Raw genomic sequence first — 15,872 nt, forward strand, 5'->3', positions numbered from 1 at the left:
GGAACCACGATACGGTTAGAATCTTCTGGTATAAATATGCAAATTCAGCTTCCGACTACAGTTGCGACATTTCTGCATCTGGCCAATGATGATTTTGTAATGTTGTGTTTGGGCGCCATCTTGCCTGCAACTAGGTCTCTCTCGAATTCATATGTAAAGAATTATGATGCACACTGTTGTTTTTTGAAAAATAAACAAAATAAGTGCACCTGGAAAATACAGTCAATTTCAAAATTAAAGCACATGTTTTCAAATGTAGTTTAGTTTGTGAGAATCTGTTTTGTTGCTTCAATTTGTGAAATTTGTTATATCTTCTGGTTTACTTGATGTTTCAGAGTTTGAAAGTGTATTTTGATTCTCTTTCTTTAATCGTTTGATGTGATGATTTGTTCAAATCTGGTATCTGTTTGTTCACACCTGGACTAGCTGCTGCACCTGTCCTTTGTTTAGGCTTTACCTCTGTTAGTTTATAAACCCCCTGTGTTCAGCTGCTCTTTTATGTCTTTCTTCCAAACCTGTTTGGTAATGTTTGTCTTTATCGTAGTAGGATTAGGGTTTAAGACTCAGGTTTTTCCTTTTCTGTTATCTGTATAAAGCCAAATGATAAGGCAATGTCTTCTGTCATTTCTCTCTGTATTCATAGTAAAGAGAGAGATACACGTTCCTGTTCCTACATTATACAGATAAAATAGTGCTTTATTGCTTAATTATGTGGTAAAAAATAATATATATGTATATATATATATTTTAAAAATGTAATAAATGTACAAAAAAGTGGCTATAAAATGCTGCTTTTAATTTCTAGAAAACAAAATACTAAAAATAAACAATAATTAGCAGGTTATTGACAACTGTTTTTGTTCTTTCTGGTGTGGAAATGTTTTAGTTTCCACACCTGCTTTTTTTTTGGGTGATAAATTTGGTACAGCTTTCCTCCACCTGTGAGAAAAGATGTGTTGCTGACAACACATTTAATAAACCTAATTCATGAATACATGTTTTTGCTAAAAAACACTCATTATCGCTGCTACGGCAGAAGCTAGCTTCTTCATTAACAGTAACTTGAAGTGAAAATAGCTTTAAGGTTGGTGTCACCACACGCTACTCTCTGCGCACACGGGGGTCACACGTAAAACCCGGTATTTTCCGTAAAGTGATTTAGTCATGAAGCACAATGTGTCTCATCATACTGTAGACAAAATAATGAGGAACATTTTTTTTATTCTTCCTTCTTAAAGATGTACTCTGATTAAATTTGTTGTGTTTTGGCTGTTTCAAACATGATCTTGTTGCATTTTTCTGATAATTGAGGACATATATAAAGAAAATTAATTGTATTCTTCCTTCAAATTGTTGTGAATTAAGAGTAGATAAAAAAATGTTTGAAAATTATATTGTTTGTTGCAGCTGTAATGTTAGGTTGTGGGTGTGAGGGGAACTACTGCCGCTCTGCAGAAACTATGTCCTACAAAACATTTTTTTCTTCTTTTTTTTGTATTTTGGCTAAAAATAAAATAATCATCATAATTAAAAGACCACTGGGAACACTTCGATAATAGATCAAAATATGATTGAAGTGAGACTTTAAAAGCTCGTTTTGTGTATTAAAGACCTGCAAAAGTAAATTTTCTCAATTAGGATTTGTTTGTCCTGCCAAGTCTGTCATTTTCATCTTCCAAAAAAAAAAAAAAAAAAAAAACAATCAAAAATGTTCTAAATAAACGACTGATTATGGTGGAGGGTAATGACTGACAATTTTCCATTCATTACACTTCTATTCATCGCCTTATGCACTAATGGCTCATTCAAGCCTCTAATGAATAAAACTGAGACTTTTTGTTGTCTTTTACTCACAAAGGACAAACAACCATAGTTCTGTGGAAGTTCAGAAAGATTTGATCTCTATTTGTTAAATTTATTGGTGAAATTAATGCTACGCTGTTTCTATTATCTGTTTTATTTTCTCTGCCATTTAGAATTGCAAGCAGATACAGAGCAGTAATGATGTATTTCAGAGCACTAATATTTATAATGAGGCCATAATCTAATCAGCTTGTGTTGGTTTCCTTTAGCCAATGCTTCTTGTTAAAAGAGTCACATAAAAAAAAAGAGTTCAGCTCCTGTTTCCAGTGAAAACTTGTGTGAGACTTTCTCAAAAAGGTGGCTCAACTTGAGTTTAATGAGAGGCATAAAATATTCAGAGACCTGCAGCCCCGGCGCAGGTTTAGCACTTGAGATAATTGGAGCAGGACTTGCAAAAAGGGCAGGGTGGAAGCAACAGAAAGACTAACTGTTCCTTTGAGATAATACAGGGGAGAGAAAAAAACAAAAACGTTTAAAAGAGCGAACTGGGATTAGCTTGCTGATGCACCGTTGTGTGTTTAACACCTGGATTAATCTGTAAATATCATGCACAGGAGATAAATAAATAAAAACAGATGCATTTTCTTACAAACAAAGGTAGGAATACCTTTTATTTTTCTGTTTCTCTTCCTCAGCAGTGACAATAACAGCCGGTTATGGCTGCTTTCATAGCCCAGCAATTGTAAAGCCTGCTTTATCCTGTGGGGTGAAGGCTTTGATTGAACAGCGATGTGCTCAACTATTGATCCGACTGACTGCTCCTTATCTTGCTCAGTTATTACTGGTTTACTGAAGCTTTGGAGCGCGGTGCTGGGAATCCCAGCTATGCTCGGCTTGGGGAGATTCAAAAATCCCTACAGTGGAATGAAAGATGTATTTTTAAAAAGCTGTTTTCTATAGCAACAAGAATTGGTACAAGAAGGACTTAAATACATGACTAAAGAACCGTGAGCCTTAAAAAAAAAAAGAAAAAAAAGGTAAATTTAAACATCTGTACACGAATGAACTATGTATGTTGTTAACAAGTAGAACTGTACAAATATGTGGCAAACTGTCCATTTAAGCTCCCTGAGGTTATGGACCGCATGCAAAAGCAGTTTCTGCCTTAAATTATAAAAAAAATAAATACAGACATTTCCAGAGTACAAGCTGCACCGGAGTACAGGTCGCGCCTGAGTACTGGTTGCACTGGATCGTACATTTCGCCAGGAATAGGTCACGCTGGATTATAAATTGCACCGGAGTATAGGTCGTACCAGAGTACAGGTTGCGCTGGAGTACAGGTCGTGCCGGAGAACAAGTCGCACCGGAGTGCAGGTCATGCCGGAGTATAGGCTCCGTTTGAGTACTCGTTGCACCGGATCCTAAGTCACGCCAGGAATAGGTTGCGCTGGAGTATAGGTCGCGCTGAATTATAAATTGAACTGGAGTATAGGTCGCACCAGAGTATATAAATTGCACCGGAGGACAAGTCGCATCAAAGTACAAGTTGCAAAAAATTAATTTATTTAAGTTAGGACAAAGCATATTAATCAATGTTTTAGCAGGGCTACAACATAAGTATTAGCACAGGTGCTAATTCACATTTGTAGTCCTAAGACAGGTAAAGGAAATACATACAAATATTAATGAACAGTAGACATTACAGACATGGAAATATTAACTGTATATCTCATTGTGAAGAGTTTTACAAAAGTATACGTAAGCGTGTCTCCATGTCTGGGTTCATGAGATCATTCAGTATCTGTATGAGGATGTTTACCTTCTACTGCAGCAGATGAGTCGGAACGTTAGCCACTTTCAGTGGTACTTCCATGTCTGTAAACCAGTTTGATGACTTGTTGTCCTGCATTAGTCAGAAGAAAGGGAAAAAATTAAAACAAGAATATTAATGTCTCGATAAGAAAAATTCAAGAGAACAATCGTTCTTCTGCGTTGCTGTCAGTAGCAAACACTGATGCACACACCTATAGTGCCTTCTAGTGGTTGTTAGAGGTAAACAACCTTCCATTGATCACATCTGGTCTTTGGATTTTAGCTCTTTTTAATTGTTGTTTTTTTTGTTTTTTTTTGTTAGGCTTTCCTATAGTGTATTTTGCCAGAATGCCGTCATCTATATTCATGACCATGCCAACATTTTTCAAAAAAATCGGCAAACGGCATGAAATCTTGACAATTCTGCCTCTCCATCGAGCTGTGGTAGTTGTATTTGTGACTGTGGCATAAAACAAATTTTTCTCAAACTAAGATTTAGCTATTGGGAAACCTTTTAGATAAGATTATTTTTCTTCAAAACAGAAATAAAGACATTTTTTTCTTGACCCAAGAAAGTTTTTACTTTAAGATTCTATTTTTACAGTGTACCTGGTTCCACAAACATCTTCCCAAAGTTGCATCCTCACCAAATAATTTAAAGCAGTCTACTTGAATGCTATGAGATCAAGTGTCATTATATTAGACGAAAGAAAATGGATTTCTGAGGCTTAAGGGTTCTTTCAAAATGGCAAGTGCCTTTGTGAGAAACACACAAGAGAAGACTTGATTTTGTTACTGTTGGGCACAGATGGTGCTGCCCTCCTTCAAACTCTCTAAAATGTTAGAAAAATCATAACAGAAGAAACTTGAAGTCATAAGTCTCAATAAATGCAATTAATCTGAAATGTGGAGAGTGGTGGTGTGATTAAATTACAAGGGTTTGAGGAGGGAGTTAAGAGCTGAGGATAATTTGGTGGAGCTCTTAAGGGAGCACGTTGTTCTTTTGAGTCGAGTGAATTGGTTCACAAAAACAAAAACTTCAATGAAATTATTTATTTTAATTGGAAAGCTACCAAAAAGTTACATAGATTGAGATTATTTTTCTGTTCTCATCTAGATCCGGTTACACCTCTTTAGGGTGTTTGGTTGTGAAAACAAACCACACACTATTTAAAGATGAAAAGTCATTTAGTTTAACAAATGTATTAATACACAGAAATGTGGTTGATACTATTAATAATCCACATTTAATAAATGTCAGAGCAAAGGGAATCTGTCAAGAGCTGCTGGCACAAAGATTTCCAAATTGAGGAATTAGAAAGGTTAAGTCCATATTCCCAGGAGAACGAGGATATTTGTAGAGCAACACAATTACAAGCACGTCAATACAGACGTGAGCTTAGTTCCCATGTGGGACAAAGACTTTGTAATTACAGGGCAGTTTCTTTAATGGTTTCTTTGTCTATACCACTGCTGAGGTATCGATGTGGAGATTAAAAACTATTAATTTGGTATCTCAAAAATGGTAAACGACGTATTCTTATATGGAACTCTACTACCTTCCTTGAAGGCCCAAAGCGCTTTACAGTCATGGTTCCATTCACACATTCACACACACATTCATACACTGATGGCGCCTTCTTACACTGGCGCCAACCTGTAACCACCAGAAACAAAGGACACTTCAGTAATGGGGCAGGAATTGAACCTGAAATCTTCTAATCAGAATAGGGGTGTGCCAAATTATCGATATTGCGATATATCGTGATATTTAGTCCTCCGATTGATTCTCAATGGGTTCTCACCAACTATTGATCTTTTATTTTCATTTGAAGAGGCTGTTGAACGTTGTATTTGTTATCCTTTGGTGAGACGTTCCTTTGGAGGTACATAGGGGGCGCGTACTTCAAGACCGGTTGTCTTAGTGTGATGTCAAAGCTATTTTAAACAGTATTACTAATTTCCACAATGTTGCACGAAATTGTCTATTATTTGTTGCACAAAAATAAGACACAAGTTGTTTATTTTGATTGTGCTCAAGCTCAAAAATAAAGAAAACGTGGTCTTCTATATAATGGGTGTTATGACTTTTACCAAGTACTGCAGTATCGCGATACCATTGATACCGTGAGCCATGTATCGTGTATCGCATCGTAAGGTACCAGTGATTCCCAGCTCTAAATCAGAAGTCGACTCCTCTGCCTCTGCCTTACGATAGTGGCTGAAGAAAAAACAAGTTTTGAAAATGTTGCCAAGATAATCAGTTTAATAAAACTTGTCCCAACATTCTATCATGTGATCCAGTTTTAGTAAAAATCTGCCTGCTAAATTTCTTTGAAATTTGGGTCATTTATTAACCCTAAAACACTGATATGTAACACTTTACATTAGTAAAGCCAAAGCCAACATGAAAAACAAATTTTCTCTGCGACAGAATCAGCTGATTCACCTTTATTGCATAAACTGTCAGAAGAGTTACGATATGTTAAAGCATTTTTTTATTGAAGCGAGTGAATTTACAGCTTACAAAAATTGCATTGTTCAGTCAATAAAAGCAAGAATTTATTTAAAGACTTAAAACTGTAAAAAAAAGAAATAAATAGTTATAAATATAGCAATAAAATACATTTCATGTCCACAATAAAGAATTAAATATATATATCTAACACTGCACAGTTAAGAAGAAGGTATCAGATCAAGAATGATTTTTCTTACAAACTAAATGACTGAATATTTGTCTATTTTTCAATAGAAGTCTATGGGGATTTTGACCTTCTTGAGGGCATTTTCTATTTGGAACACGAGAAGGGAGGGGTTGATATGTCCAGGGAATATACGGTCAATGATTCTTCTTACGCATGTTCAGTGGCTATATGTTTTGTATGTAGAAGCCCAAAACCGACTTAAAAACTTGCATTAACCTTGTTAATCCAAGACTTTTGAGCGCAGAGCCCAAAACACGAAAATATGCTCATTAACATAGATTTTTCATTGGAAGTGGTCCAATGAAAATTTGGACTACCAACCCTTTGGATGGGAAACAAGCACACCGAATGCTTTGAACACTGCAAACCATGGCGGCGTGTCGACTGGCAGCTGTCAAGACAAAAAACATCTATTTATGCCTCAGGTCAGATCAGGTTTTTTCCAATGTTGCTTCACATTCATTCCAGTTCAAAGAAAATCTCATTTTAATTCTGGCAAAAACCATGTCTGAGATGAAATCGAACCCCACTTCTCTAAACTGACATTGATATTTTACAAGAGAGAATTTGACAGTCCAGATGCCGCTCCGCTTCAAACAGCTGCTTTATTGCCTCCAGTTCTGCTGCAAGATTGAATTTAACTTCAGCATATGTGGAAGAAAGCAGCAGTTTATTGCTTTTGCTGATAGCAGTAGTGTTAATGGGACTTCCTGAGAGGCAGTTTGTGTCTGCTGCTGTGTAATGATGCAACGTGCAACTGTCTGACACCTTCAGTTGTGTTGATGACTTCTGCAGTCATTTATGTCTTCTGCTTTTCTTTTTTTGTTTTTGTTTTTTTTTGCAAATGATTGGTTTTCCAAAGAGCTGCTGTGTAACAAAGACATGAATTTACAGCAGCATATGCTCGTCCTATCCGAACCAATCCATGTCTGGATCAGAATCTACTGAGGTCTTAGTCAAACTGATCCGCTTCTGGATCTACTGAGGTTTTATCTTCACCGAACCGCTTCTGGTTCAATAGAGTCTACAGAAGTCTTACTTGAACTGATCCGCTTCTGTATCTACCAAGATTTTATTCGACCGTTCCGCTTCTGGATCAACAGAGGTCTACTGAGGTCTTATATGAACCGATCCGCTTCTGGATCTACAAAGATTTTATATACCCGATCTACTTCTGGATCAGAGTCTACTGAAATCCTATTTAAACTGATCCGCTTCTGGATCTACCAAGGTTTTATCTGAACCAATCAGTCTCCGGATCAGAGTCTAGCGAGGTCTTATTTGAACCAATACACTTCTGGATTACTACAGTTTACAGAGGTCTTAGTTGAACTGATAACTTCTGGATCTACCAAGATTTTATTCAACCGATCCACTTCTGGATCAACAGAGTCTACATAAGTCTTTGTCCAACTGATCCAGTTCTGGATCTACCAAGATTGTATCTAACCAATCCACTTCTGGATCAACAGTCTACTGAGGTCTCAGTTAAACTGAGATCTACAAAAGTTTTACCTGAGCCAATCCGTTTCTAGATCGGGGTCTACCAAGGTTTTATCTAAACCGATTCACTTCTGGGTCAGAGTCTATTGAGGTCTTAGTCAAACTGATCCGCTTCTGAATCTACAAAAAGTTTAGCTCAACCGATCCGCTTCTGGATCAGAGTCTACTGGGGTCTCAAATGAACCAATCCGCTTCTGAATCCACCAAGGTTTTATCTGACCCGATCCACCTCTGGATCAACAAAGTATAAAAAGGTCAGTTTTGGTTTGCAAATGATCTCCTTCCCTTTGAATCTTCGTGGACTTTCTGCTCACCAAAGAGCACAAGATAAAAGTGGCAAATCAAGTAAGCAGTTTGAATTTACAAGTAAGAACAGGAAAATACCATGAATCGTGAAAAAGTTAAAAAAAAATTTTTTCAACAGTGACATGAGGAAAAAGTGCCAGCATAGCTAGAGTATATAGAATGTTTCTCCTCTTTGTGCAGATATGCAGAGCTTGTTTTGGGCCATATTCCCCCAACGTACAGCAATGACGCTGGAACGTCCGCTTTCTCTCATGAGTGCAGTGTGAAAGCAAACAAATCCAAATTATACTTTGTATTTTTTTTTTCTCACATTCTTTACCAAACTGATTAAAATTCACTGAACTATCATAATTTTAATAGTCACTGGTATCTAACCTGGAGAAACTTATCTGTCTTAATACACTTTGTTTGTATCATTAGGGTTGTGTTGGTGACATATGGTTTTATTAACCATTTTATAATAAAAACCTTTGAATTTTTGGGTTTTATTACACATCCTAATAAGTGCAACCTCAAGACTATCCTTTTTTACATGATTGTATCATCTCAAATGTCTGCATTCGGTCTCAAAATAAGTCTCATCACACAGCCACTCTGCTCCTGATCACAAAGCAGATTTGAAGGAGGGGGAAACTTTTGAACACATGCAGATTGCCGAGAGGTGAAGGGCCCCTCCAGCTCTGTTTTCCGGAGAAGAGCCCGGCCCAAACGCGGGGCAGAGATGTTGGGAGTAATGGGGCTTTCACTTCAAAGGCAATGAAACTGGCAGGGTGATGCAGTTTGAAGCATTGAGAGGGTTTGGAGGCAGACGAGTGGAGAGGAAGAAACAGGAAATGCTACCAAGGCAAAAAAAAAAAAAAAAATGCTGCAGTCTTGCAACCAAAAAGTGAAAAATAAATCAATGCTCACAGAAGAGAGGAGCAAGAAATCATTAGACAGCAGTTTTCTGGTCTTCTCTGCTGTCCAGGTGATGACGTTAAGTCAACTGGGACTTGTAGGGACCAATAGAGACGCTTAGATCTATACACAGAAGAACAGGACAGAGTTCTAAACATGCATCTAAATTGCTAGGAGGAAAAACAGGGTAAAGAGGTTATGACAGAGGGTCCCCTGAAGGAATACCAAAGCTAAAAACAGGATCCAACTTTTCAATAAGTACAAAAAAACAACTCCAGACTTTGGCAGCAGCGAAGACACAACTCTGCAAATCAATAAAAGATTCATGGGAGATAGGGAAGCAAGCTGGTGAACTGTAAAAAAATAAGAAAAAGCTTCAGAGGAACATCAATAAAAACAGCTTTAAACCATAACTGCTTCTTTGACAGCATGACGGAGAACTCCACGCTTTGGGATCAATTTTGCTAATTAACTGTTTCACATAACCGAGCTCTCTAAATATCTACTTAAGAGCGGATCGATAAAGGGAAAAAAAAGAAGCTGTTTATTCTATATATTGCTGTGGTATCATCTCATTGACCTAAAAAAAAATGTGTATCTCTTTTGTGAGGAGAAACATATTTCACCCTTCGTGTTCACACTGGAAAAACAGGAGGGGCTTCTTTTTCCTTTTTTATTGTTTACTAGCGCATGTCCACCAACAACAGTTAGAAGAGGCTTGGTGTGTAATGATTAAGCGGTGCAAATCTCGCCAATCTTGCTCCAGGCTTTTCTCTTCACAACTCTTTTTCCAAATCCAAAAGACATGATGTCGTATAATTCCATCAATTATACGTACAAACTGCAATTATTAATTTCTCCTCCAAAAGTCACAACCAAATCCAAGTCCCTGATCGGTTTAAGTTCGACCTGGTTTAACTAACTGTACGTAGAGCCCAAAATCAGTCTTAGAAACTAGTGTAGCTATGCGTGAATGTGAGAGTTTAACGTTTATGCTTGAATTTCACACTTGTGCGCTTTTACATAGACTTTTCAGTGGAAGTAGCTACTTGAACGCATGTTGCAGAGGGCGGTCCAAACGTAGCTTTACACCGGGCTCAGTGAAATTGTTCCAAAGCAACACAAAGGATGAAACATTTAAAGGATTTACTGATTTAGAGTAAAGAGTCTAGTTGACTTGTTAGCATCTTCTTTGGTAATCTGAATAGTTGCTTGGATGTTGTGCTAATATACTCGATTCCTCCTGTTTCATGAAGCTAACAAAGCATCAGTGTTACGGTAAAGAAGCATGCATATATTTAGTTATTGTTATTATCTATTCCGTTATTATTGATTTGATTTGTTTATTTTGTTTCTATTCATGAAGAGAGCAACACATTAACACGTTCAGTACACAACATAAGTCCATATATGTTCATGACAGGAAAGGAGCAATGAGAAGAATAACATTCTTATTTCATTTCTGCCCCTATATCACCTATATATATATATATTTAAATGTTTTATTAGTACAGCTGTTCAAAATTTCCTGTTGAGCATTCCAAACTTTTACCCCAACAAAAGAAAAACGATGTCTGCTTTAAAGCAGTTTGACCAACTTGAAACTTAAAATCATATTTCCTCCAATGATTTTCATCATTTCAACATTTTTATTAAGATCTGACTTTCAAGATGAATTGTCTGTTCTGTATTTTTTAAAATAAATTTCTCTCAAAGTGGTAGGGTGGTAGTGGTAGTGGTCGACTCCTGATCAGAAGTGAGCAGGTTCGACTCCCGCCTTTCCCGCCCATGTGTCGAAGTGTCCTTGGGCAAGACACTGAACCCCAAATTGCCTCTGGTGGGATGTTGGCGCCAGTGTTCGGCAGCGGAGCCACCACCAGTGTGTGAATGTGTGTGTGAATGGGTGAATGGGTCTGTGGCTGAAGCGCTTTGGGCCCGTGGGTAGAAAGCGCAATACAAGTATACGGTATAAATTGTTAGACCGCAATGCATTGTGGTCTATATCTGCTAATCTAGCGAGCATCCATATGCGCTAGTTTTTCGCAAGACTTCCAGGAAATTTCTAGTGCACTCGATTTTGGAATTAGTAGATTCGGACAGTACTAAAAATGGCAAACGCACTATATAGTGAGTAGGGGGGAATTTGGACACAACAATAGACTTTAATGGTAATTTGTTCAGTCAACTCGACGGACACCTTAGGGGTCCTAGTTCGTCTATGTTGGAAAATGTGAGAACGTGTTTTTTCGAAGCTACCCACAGTGGAGAGTGTGTTTGTGATGAAGTACATTAATACTTTAAACCTTTAGATTTTTGTACCCCCAAACATCTGCAGGTGTCATCTCAACCGCAGCTTCAACCCGTCTGTCCGGGTTTGCCACTCCATCGGAATGACAGGAGCCAGGTGTCTTTCTGCATTGTGTGTCAATGCATAATCTAAATGCAAATGGGTGGATCATCCCTTTCTATAGCCCACAGCCTAACAGGGAATCAACATTCAGCCCAACAGATACTCATGCTTTTATTAGGTTTGTAGGGAAATGATCTCAGGTACAATCAAATAATTAAAGCTACGTTTATGGCCTGTAGGAATCATTTGTATGTGGACCCAAGCTCTAATAAAAGATTTTTGTGTGCAGGATTTGAAAAAAAAACACATTCTGTAGATCATTTTAGAGAGGAATACAAGGGAAAAACATGCATTTTATATCTAATAATGACTTGTATTTGATTTCTGTTGACTACATTACTTCAGTATATTAATTACATTTTCCTCCCTGTGCAGGCGTTTAACCTTTTTTACTTTTTTCTGACACCAATACATTACCTGCTCGACTTGTTGGATATAAACATCAGGGAATAGATCCTAAAGAGCCTCGCCAATTAACTGGTGAGAGCTGGAGTCTGCTCTCAGAGAAAAGGGGAGAGCCCACCGTGGTAGAAGCTGCTCTTTATGGTAATTAGGAAGGAGAAACGTCGAGGAAAAATATGCTTTTTTTTTTTTAAGGGGGGGTCTTAACCTCAAACTCCACCCTCCTTCATGCTTAAAACACTGAAGCAGAAAGTGATGAAATCAACACATGAATATTTAACATGTTCCGGGTTTTTTTTACTGTTTTGACAATGACGGATGATGTGCTGTGAATTGGATAGATGGCTAAATAATTCTGTTTCCTCTCGCTGATGCAAGATTATGAGATTCAGGTTTACAAAACTGGGAAAATTGGCCTAAATAGACAGAAGCTTCTTTGTCTATAAGGCTGATTATAGTTTTTAATTCTGAAATATGACTTTTGCTTTCTTTTAAAGCTAAAAGGCAATTTTGGTTTCCTGGAAGAAGAGCAGAGCTTTTGAGGAATCCTTGTATGAGGCCTGAAGAACTCTTCCTCTTTTCCTGCTCCTTGAATTTATTACAGCCTTTGTGGTTTTGCCAGATGGTTCTTTTGTTCTTATGGTTGTCAGAAAAGGCGATGTATTAATTCCGGGGCTTCCGGGCGTGTGACGACGGATCATGCCAACCGTTTCCAGCACTGCCATGTCAAAGAAGCCTCTTCCTTGTGTGTTTTGTCTTCTCTTTGCACAGGAATCTCTACAGACTTGTTTTATTTTATTATTATCTTTGAAGCTTTTTTCTTTTTGCATTTCGTGGATTGAAAAAATGAAAAATAAACATCACAAATGACCATATGCAAAGGTTTGGAGTCCAAGCCCCCTTTTAAAACTCAATCTAAACTTAAATTTACACAAATAGTATTACAGAATGACAAATAATAAGCACATAAGGAAATATAACAATTAATTATGGTCAAAATAAAAATGTATAAAACTTTGTGACTCAATTATATCTATTCATTATGACTCCCAACCTTAGTAATGTAAAAAAAAAACATTAGCACACTGCTATACCTTAGCCACATTAGCATATTGACTATAAAACAATGTTGTTTCCAACATGTAAAAAACAGGCTGAAAGCACTAAAACAAACCTTACTGTGACTGCAAAACTCCCAACCTTGTTAGTAACACGTAAAAAAGTCCCACACCGCTACATGTTAGCCGCATTAGCATATTGACAATAAAACCCAACACGTTTGCAATGAGCAAAAAGCAGACGAATATTGCTAAAACAAACATTATTGTGACAACGCAACTTTCAGGCTTGTTAGTAACACGTGAATAAAAAAACAGCTCCACACCGCTACACGTTAGCCACGTTAGCCTCGTTAGCCTTGTTAGCATAATGACATCCAACCTTGTGTGCAACACATAAAAAACAAACTCCTCTAAAATAGTGCTGCCACAAACAATCATTTTAATAGTCGACTAATCGGGTCATGTGCAAAAAGGATGTAAAGCAAACATCTTAACCATTATTAGCTTTAAACTAACTGAAAATAAAAACAATGAAGATGATAGTTTATTAAACCTTTAATATATCGTGCAGCCTCGGTCCTTCATTAGTTTAAAACAACATTAAATCAAATTAGTTTGGAATCTGAAACAAGGAATAATTTTATACAAAAGATAAAGTTTTGGTCTCACTGACTTAAATATAAAAAAGTATTTTTTTTAGTGCTGAATGCTCACAACTTTTCAACTCAGCTACACTCTGACTCCATATAATATAAAGTAACAACTAATCGACTATTAAATTAGTTGTCAACTATTTTAATAGTCGATTAGTCGTCTAATCATGACAGTCCTACTCTAAAACAAATGATACAATTACTATGCAATTTCTAGCCTTGTTAGTAACACATAAAGAAGCACTCCCACATTGCTATTTGTTAGCCGCATTAGCATATTCACAATAAAACCATGTCTTGTTTTTTACACGTAAAAATACAGCTAAAAAAACGTTACTGTGACTACTCCAACTCCCAACCTTGTTAGTAACGTAAATAAAAAAAACGTCCCACATCGCTAAATATTAGCCACGTTAGCATTTTTACACCGAACATTGTTTGCAAAACGTAAAAAAAAAAAAAACAGTCACATTTATAGTTAGTACTGCGTAACTCTCATAATTGCTTTTACATCAATAAACAAAGCCAGAATATAAATCAATCTGGATTATTAGGTGCAGTCGTTTTTTTGAAAAAATAAATAAATAAAGCCTCAAGTGTTCTTATAGTGCTGAAAATAGGGTTTTTAGGCAAAGATTTTAAAAATATGTCATTTTCTGGGACATAGTTTCTGCAAAGCGGCAGCCACTCCAGCCCCCCTTCCCCTCCCCGTTGTAGAAACAGGGACCGATGTATTTTCTATCCCAATATGCTCTTTTTCAAATGGCATTCTTTCATCTGCTCCTAAATCACAACAATTTAAATAAAGAAATAATAAGAAAGGAAATATTAGCTTATTTTTTAGATATGTCCTCTATCATCAAATAAAAAAACAAAACACAAGAACATGTTAAAAACACCAAAAACATATTTACCAGAGTGGATCTAAGTGATGACTTATTGAAAGAGCAATCTGTGAGTGAGTAAAAGTTCTGAATTGAGACTTGATTGCCTGAAAACAAACTAGATTACAGCTGCAGGAGTTGGAGAGACTCCTCGCTCTGTAGCTTCTCAGCTGCTTTGTCTTCACAGCTCAGTTCATCTCTCAGCTCAAAGTGGTGCCTCATCAAGGCCCCGCCCTTTTTTTCTGTGTGTATATATGTTACATGGCATCTGTCAAAATCCATATCCACCCGAAAGCCTTCCCAGACACCTCAATCCAAGGACAAATCAATTAGCAGAGAGCGACGGGCGGGTGGTTTTGAAGGATGTCAGAGCCTGCAGGTGAGACGCAGTGAGCAACTGTCAACCAGGATACTCGTCTGGAGTCAATTCTCTGCGTGTCATCCCTCGCACCTGCACGCGCGCACCTCCCCAGAGCTTCAGCCCATATCAGGAACAACAAGGGCCGCTTTGCAGGATGCTGAAGTCGAGGCTCTGAGTGGGAGAGGAGTGAATATTTCATATGCGTATAATCAAAGTGAATGCCAGATTAGTAATCTCTTCAGAATCGCTGCAGGTGATGTAAGATGCAACGTGGACGGGGCGTCTTAATTCCTGTGCGAGGAGATCAAAAACAAAAAAAAAAAATCAAAAATGTATTTTCATCAATCTACAGCTTAGTTCACACTGGGCATGTGTCTCGTTTAAGAATGTGCTAAATATTTTAATTCTTGAAAATATAGTCAAAACCGTCGGTGTGCTGCCCCCTACAGGTTGAATCGAGGTATTACAGTTATATTTTGTGATTGGTCAAACCATGCAAGTTTCATAAGTTTCACGTCATGATCTGCAGCTCCAGTAATGATAACAGTCCTGTTCCCCAAGCCCCACCCTTCTGACTGGATTTCAAATTTCGGCTGTGGGCGGAGTCAGCCTCCAATTTCCCTGTTTGGTTACCCCTTAAGAGCACATGTACCTACAGTTTGAAGGGGCTCCCTGTGTAATGTCGTAGGGGTGCAGATATTGCTTATCTTACTCCATCCAGCCCTTTTCTTTCCAAGCTCTATTCTGATATATTGAAGACTTGGTGTCATATAACTCCAGCCAGGCACAAGCTGCAATTGTTTATTCTTCCTATATGATCTATTTTCAAACACTTGGAAGTTTTGTAAATTTAAATGTAGGGGTGTGTATCGGCAAGAGCCTGGCAACGCGATACATATCCCTCACGATATGTATCACGATATTTCCCAAGACAATGATAAAACAATTTTTCACTTTTTTTCACATATTTTCTTACTTAAAGAAATATCTACTCGAATATTATTTTGTTGTATTAAACTAGCAAAATTCATTTTATTTAATGATCACAACAGTAAGCACTACAACTGTATAT

General features: G+C 37.3%; 1 protein-coding gene across 4 annotated transcripts in view; it reads right to left on the reverse strand.

The window, feature by feature from the left end:
• gxylt1b (glucoside xylosyltransferase 1b) overlaps positions 1-15,872 on the reverse strand; it is a 109,138-nt gene that overhangs the window by 56,658 nt on the left and 36,608 nt on the right. For 3 of the 4 annotated variants that reach the window (XR_002920782.2, XM_024286914.2, XM_024286928.2), the window contains exon 7: positions 3,626-3,709. Coding sequence is in view for 3 of the 4 variants with exons in the window: in XM_024286914.2 (XP_024142682.1) it covers positions 3,629-3,709 (81 nt within the window). In the remaining variant the exon portion in view is untranslated. Of the gene's footprint in view, positions 1-1,468; positions 2,718-3,625; positions 3,710-15,872 lie in introns of those variants that run through there. The other variant, XM_036210192.1, reaches the window with a different exon arrangement.

The sequence above is a fragment of the Oryzias melastigma genome, linkage group LG23, assembly GCF_002922805.2.
Source record: "Oryzias melastigma strain HK-1 linkage group LG23, ASM292280v2, whole genome shotgun sequence".
Classification (NCBI taxonomy): Eukaryota; Metazoa; Chordata; class Actinopteri; order Beloniformes; family Adrianichthyidae; genus Oryzias; species Oryzias melastigma.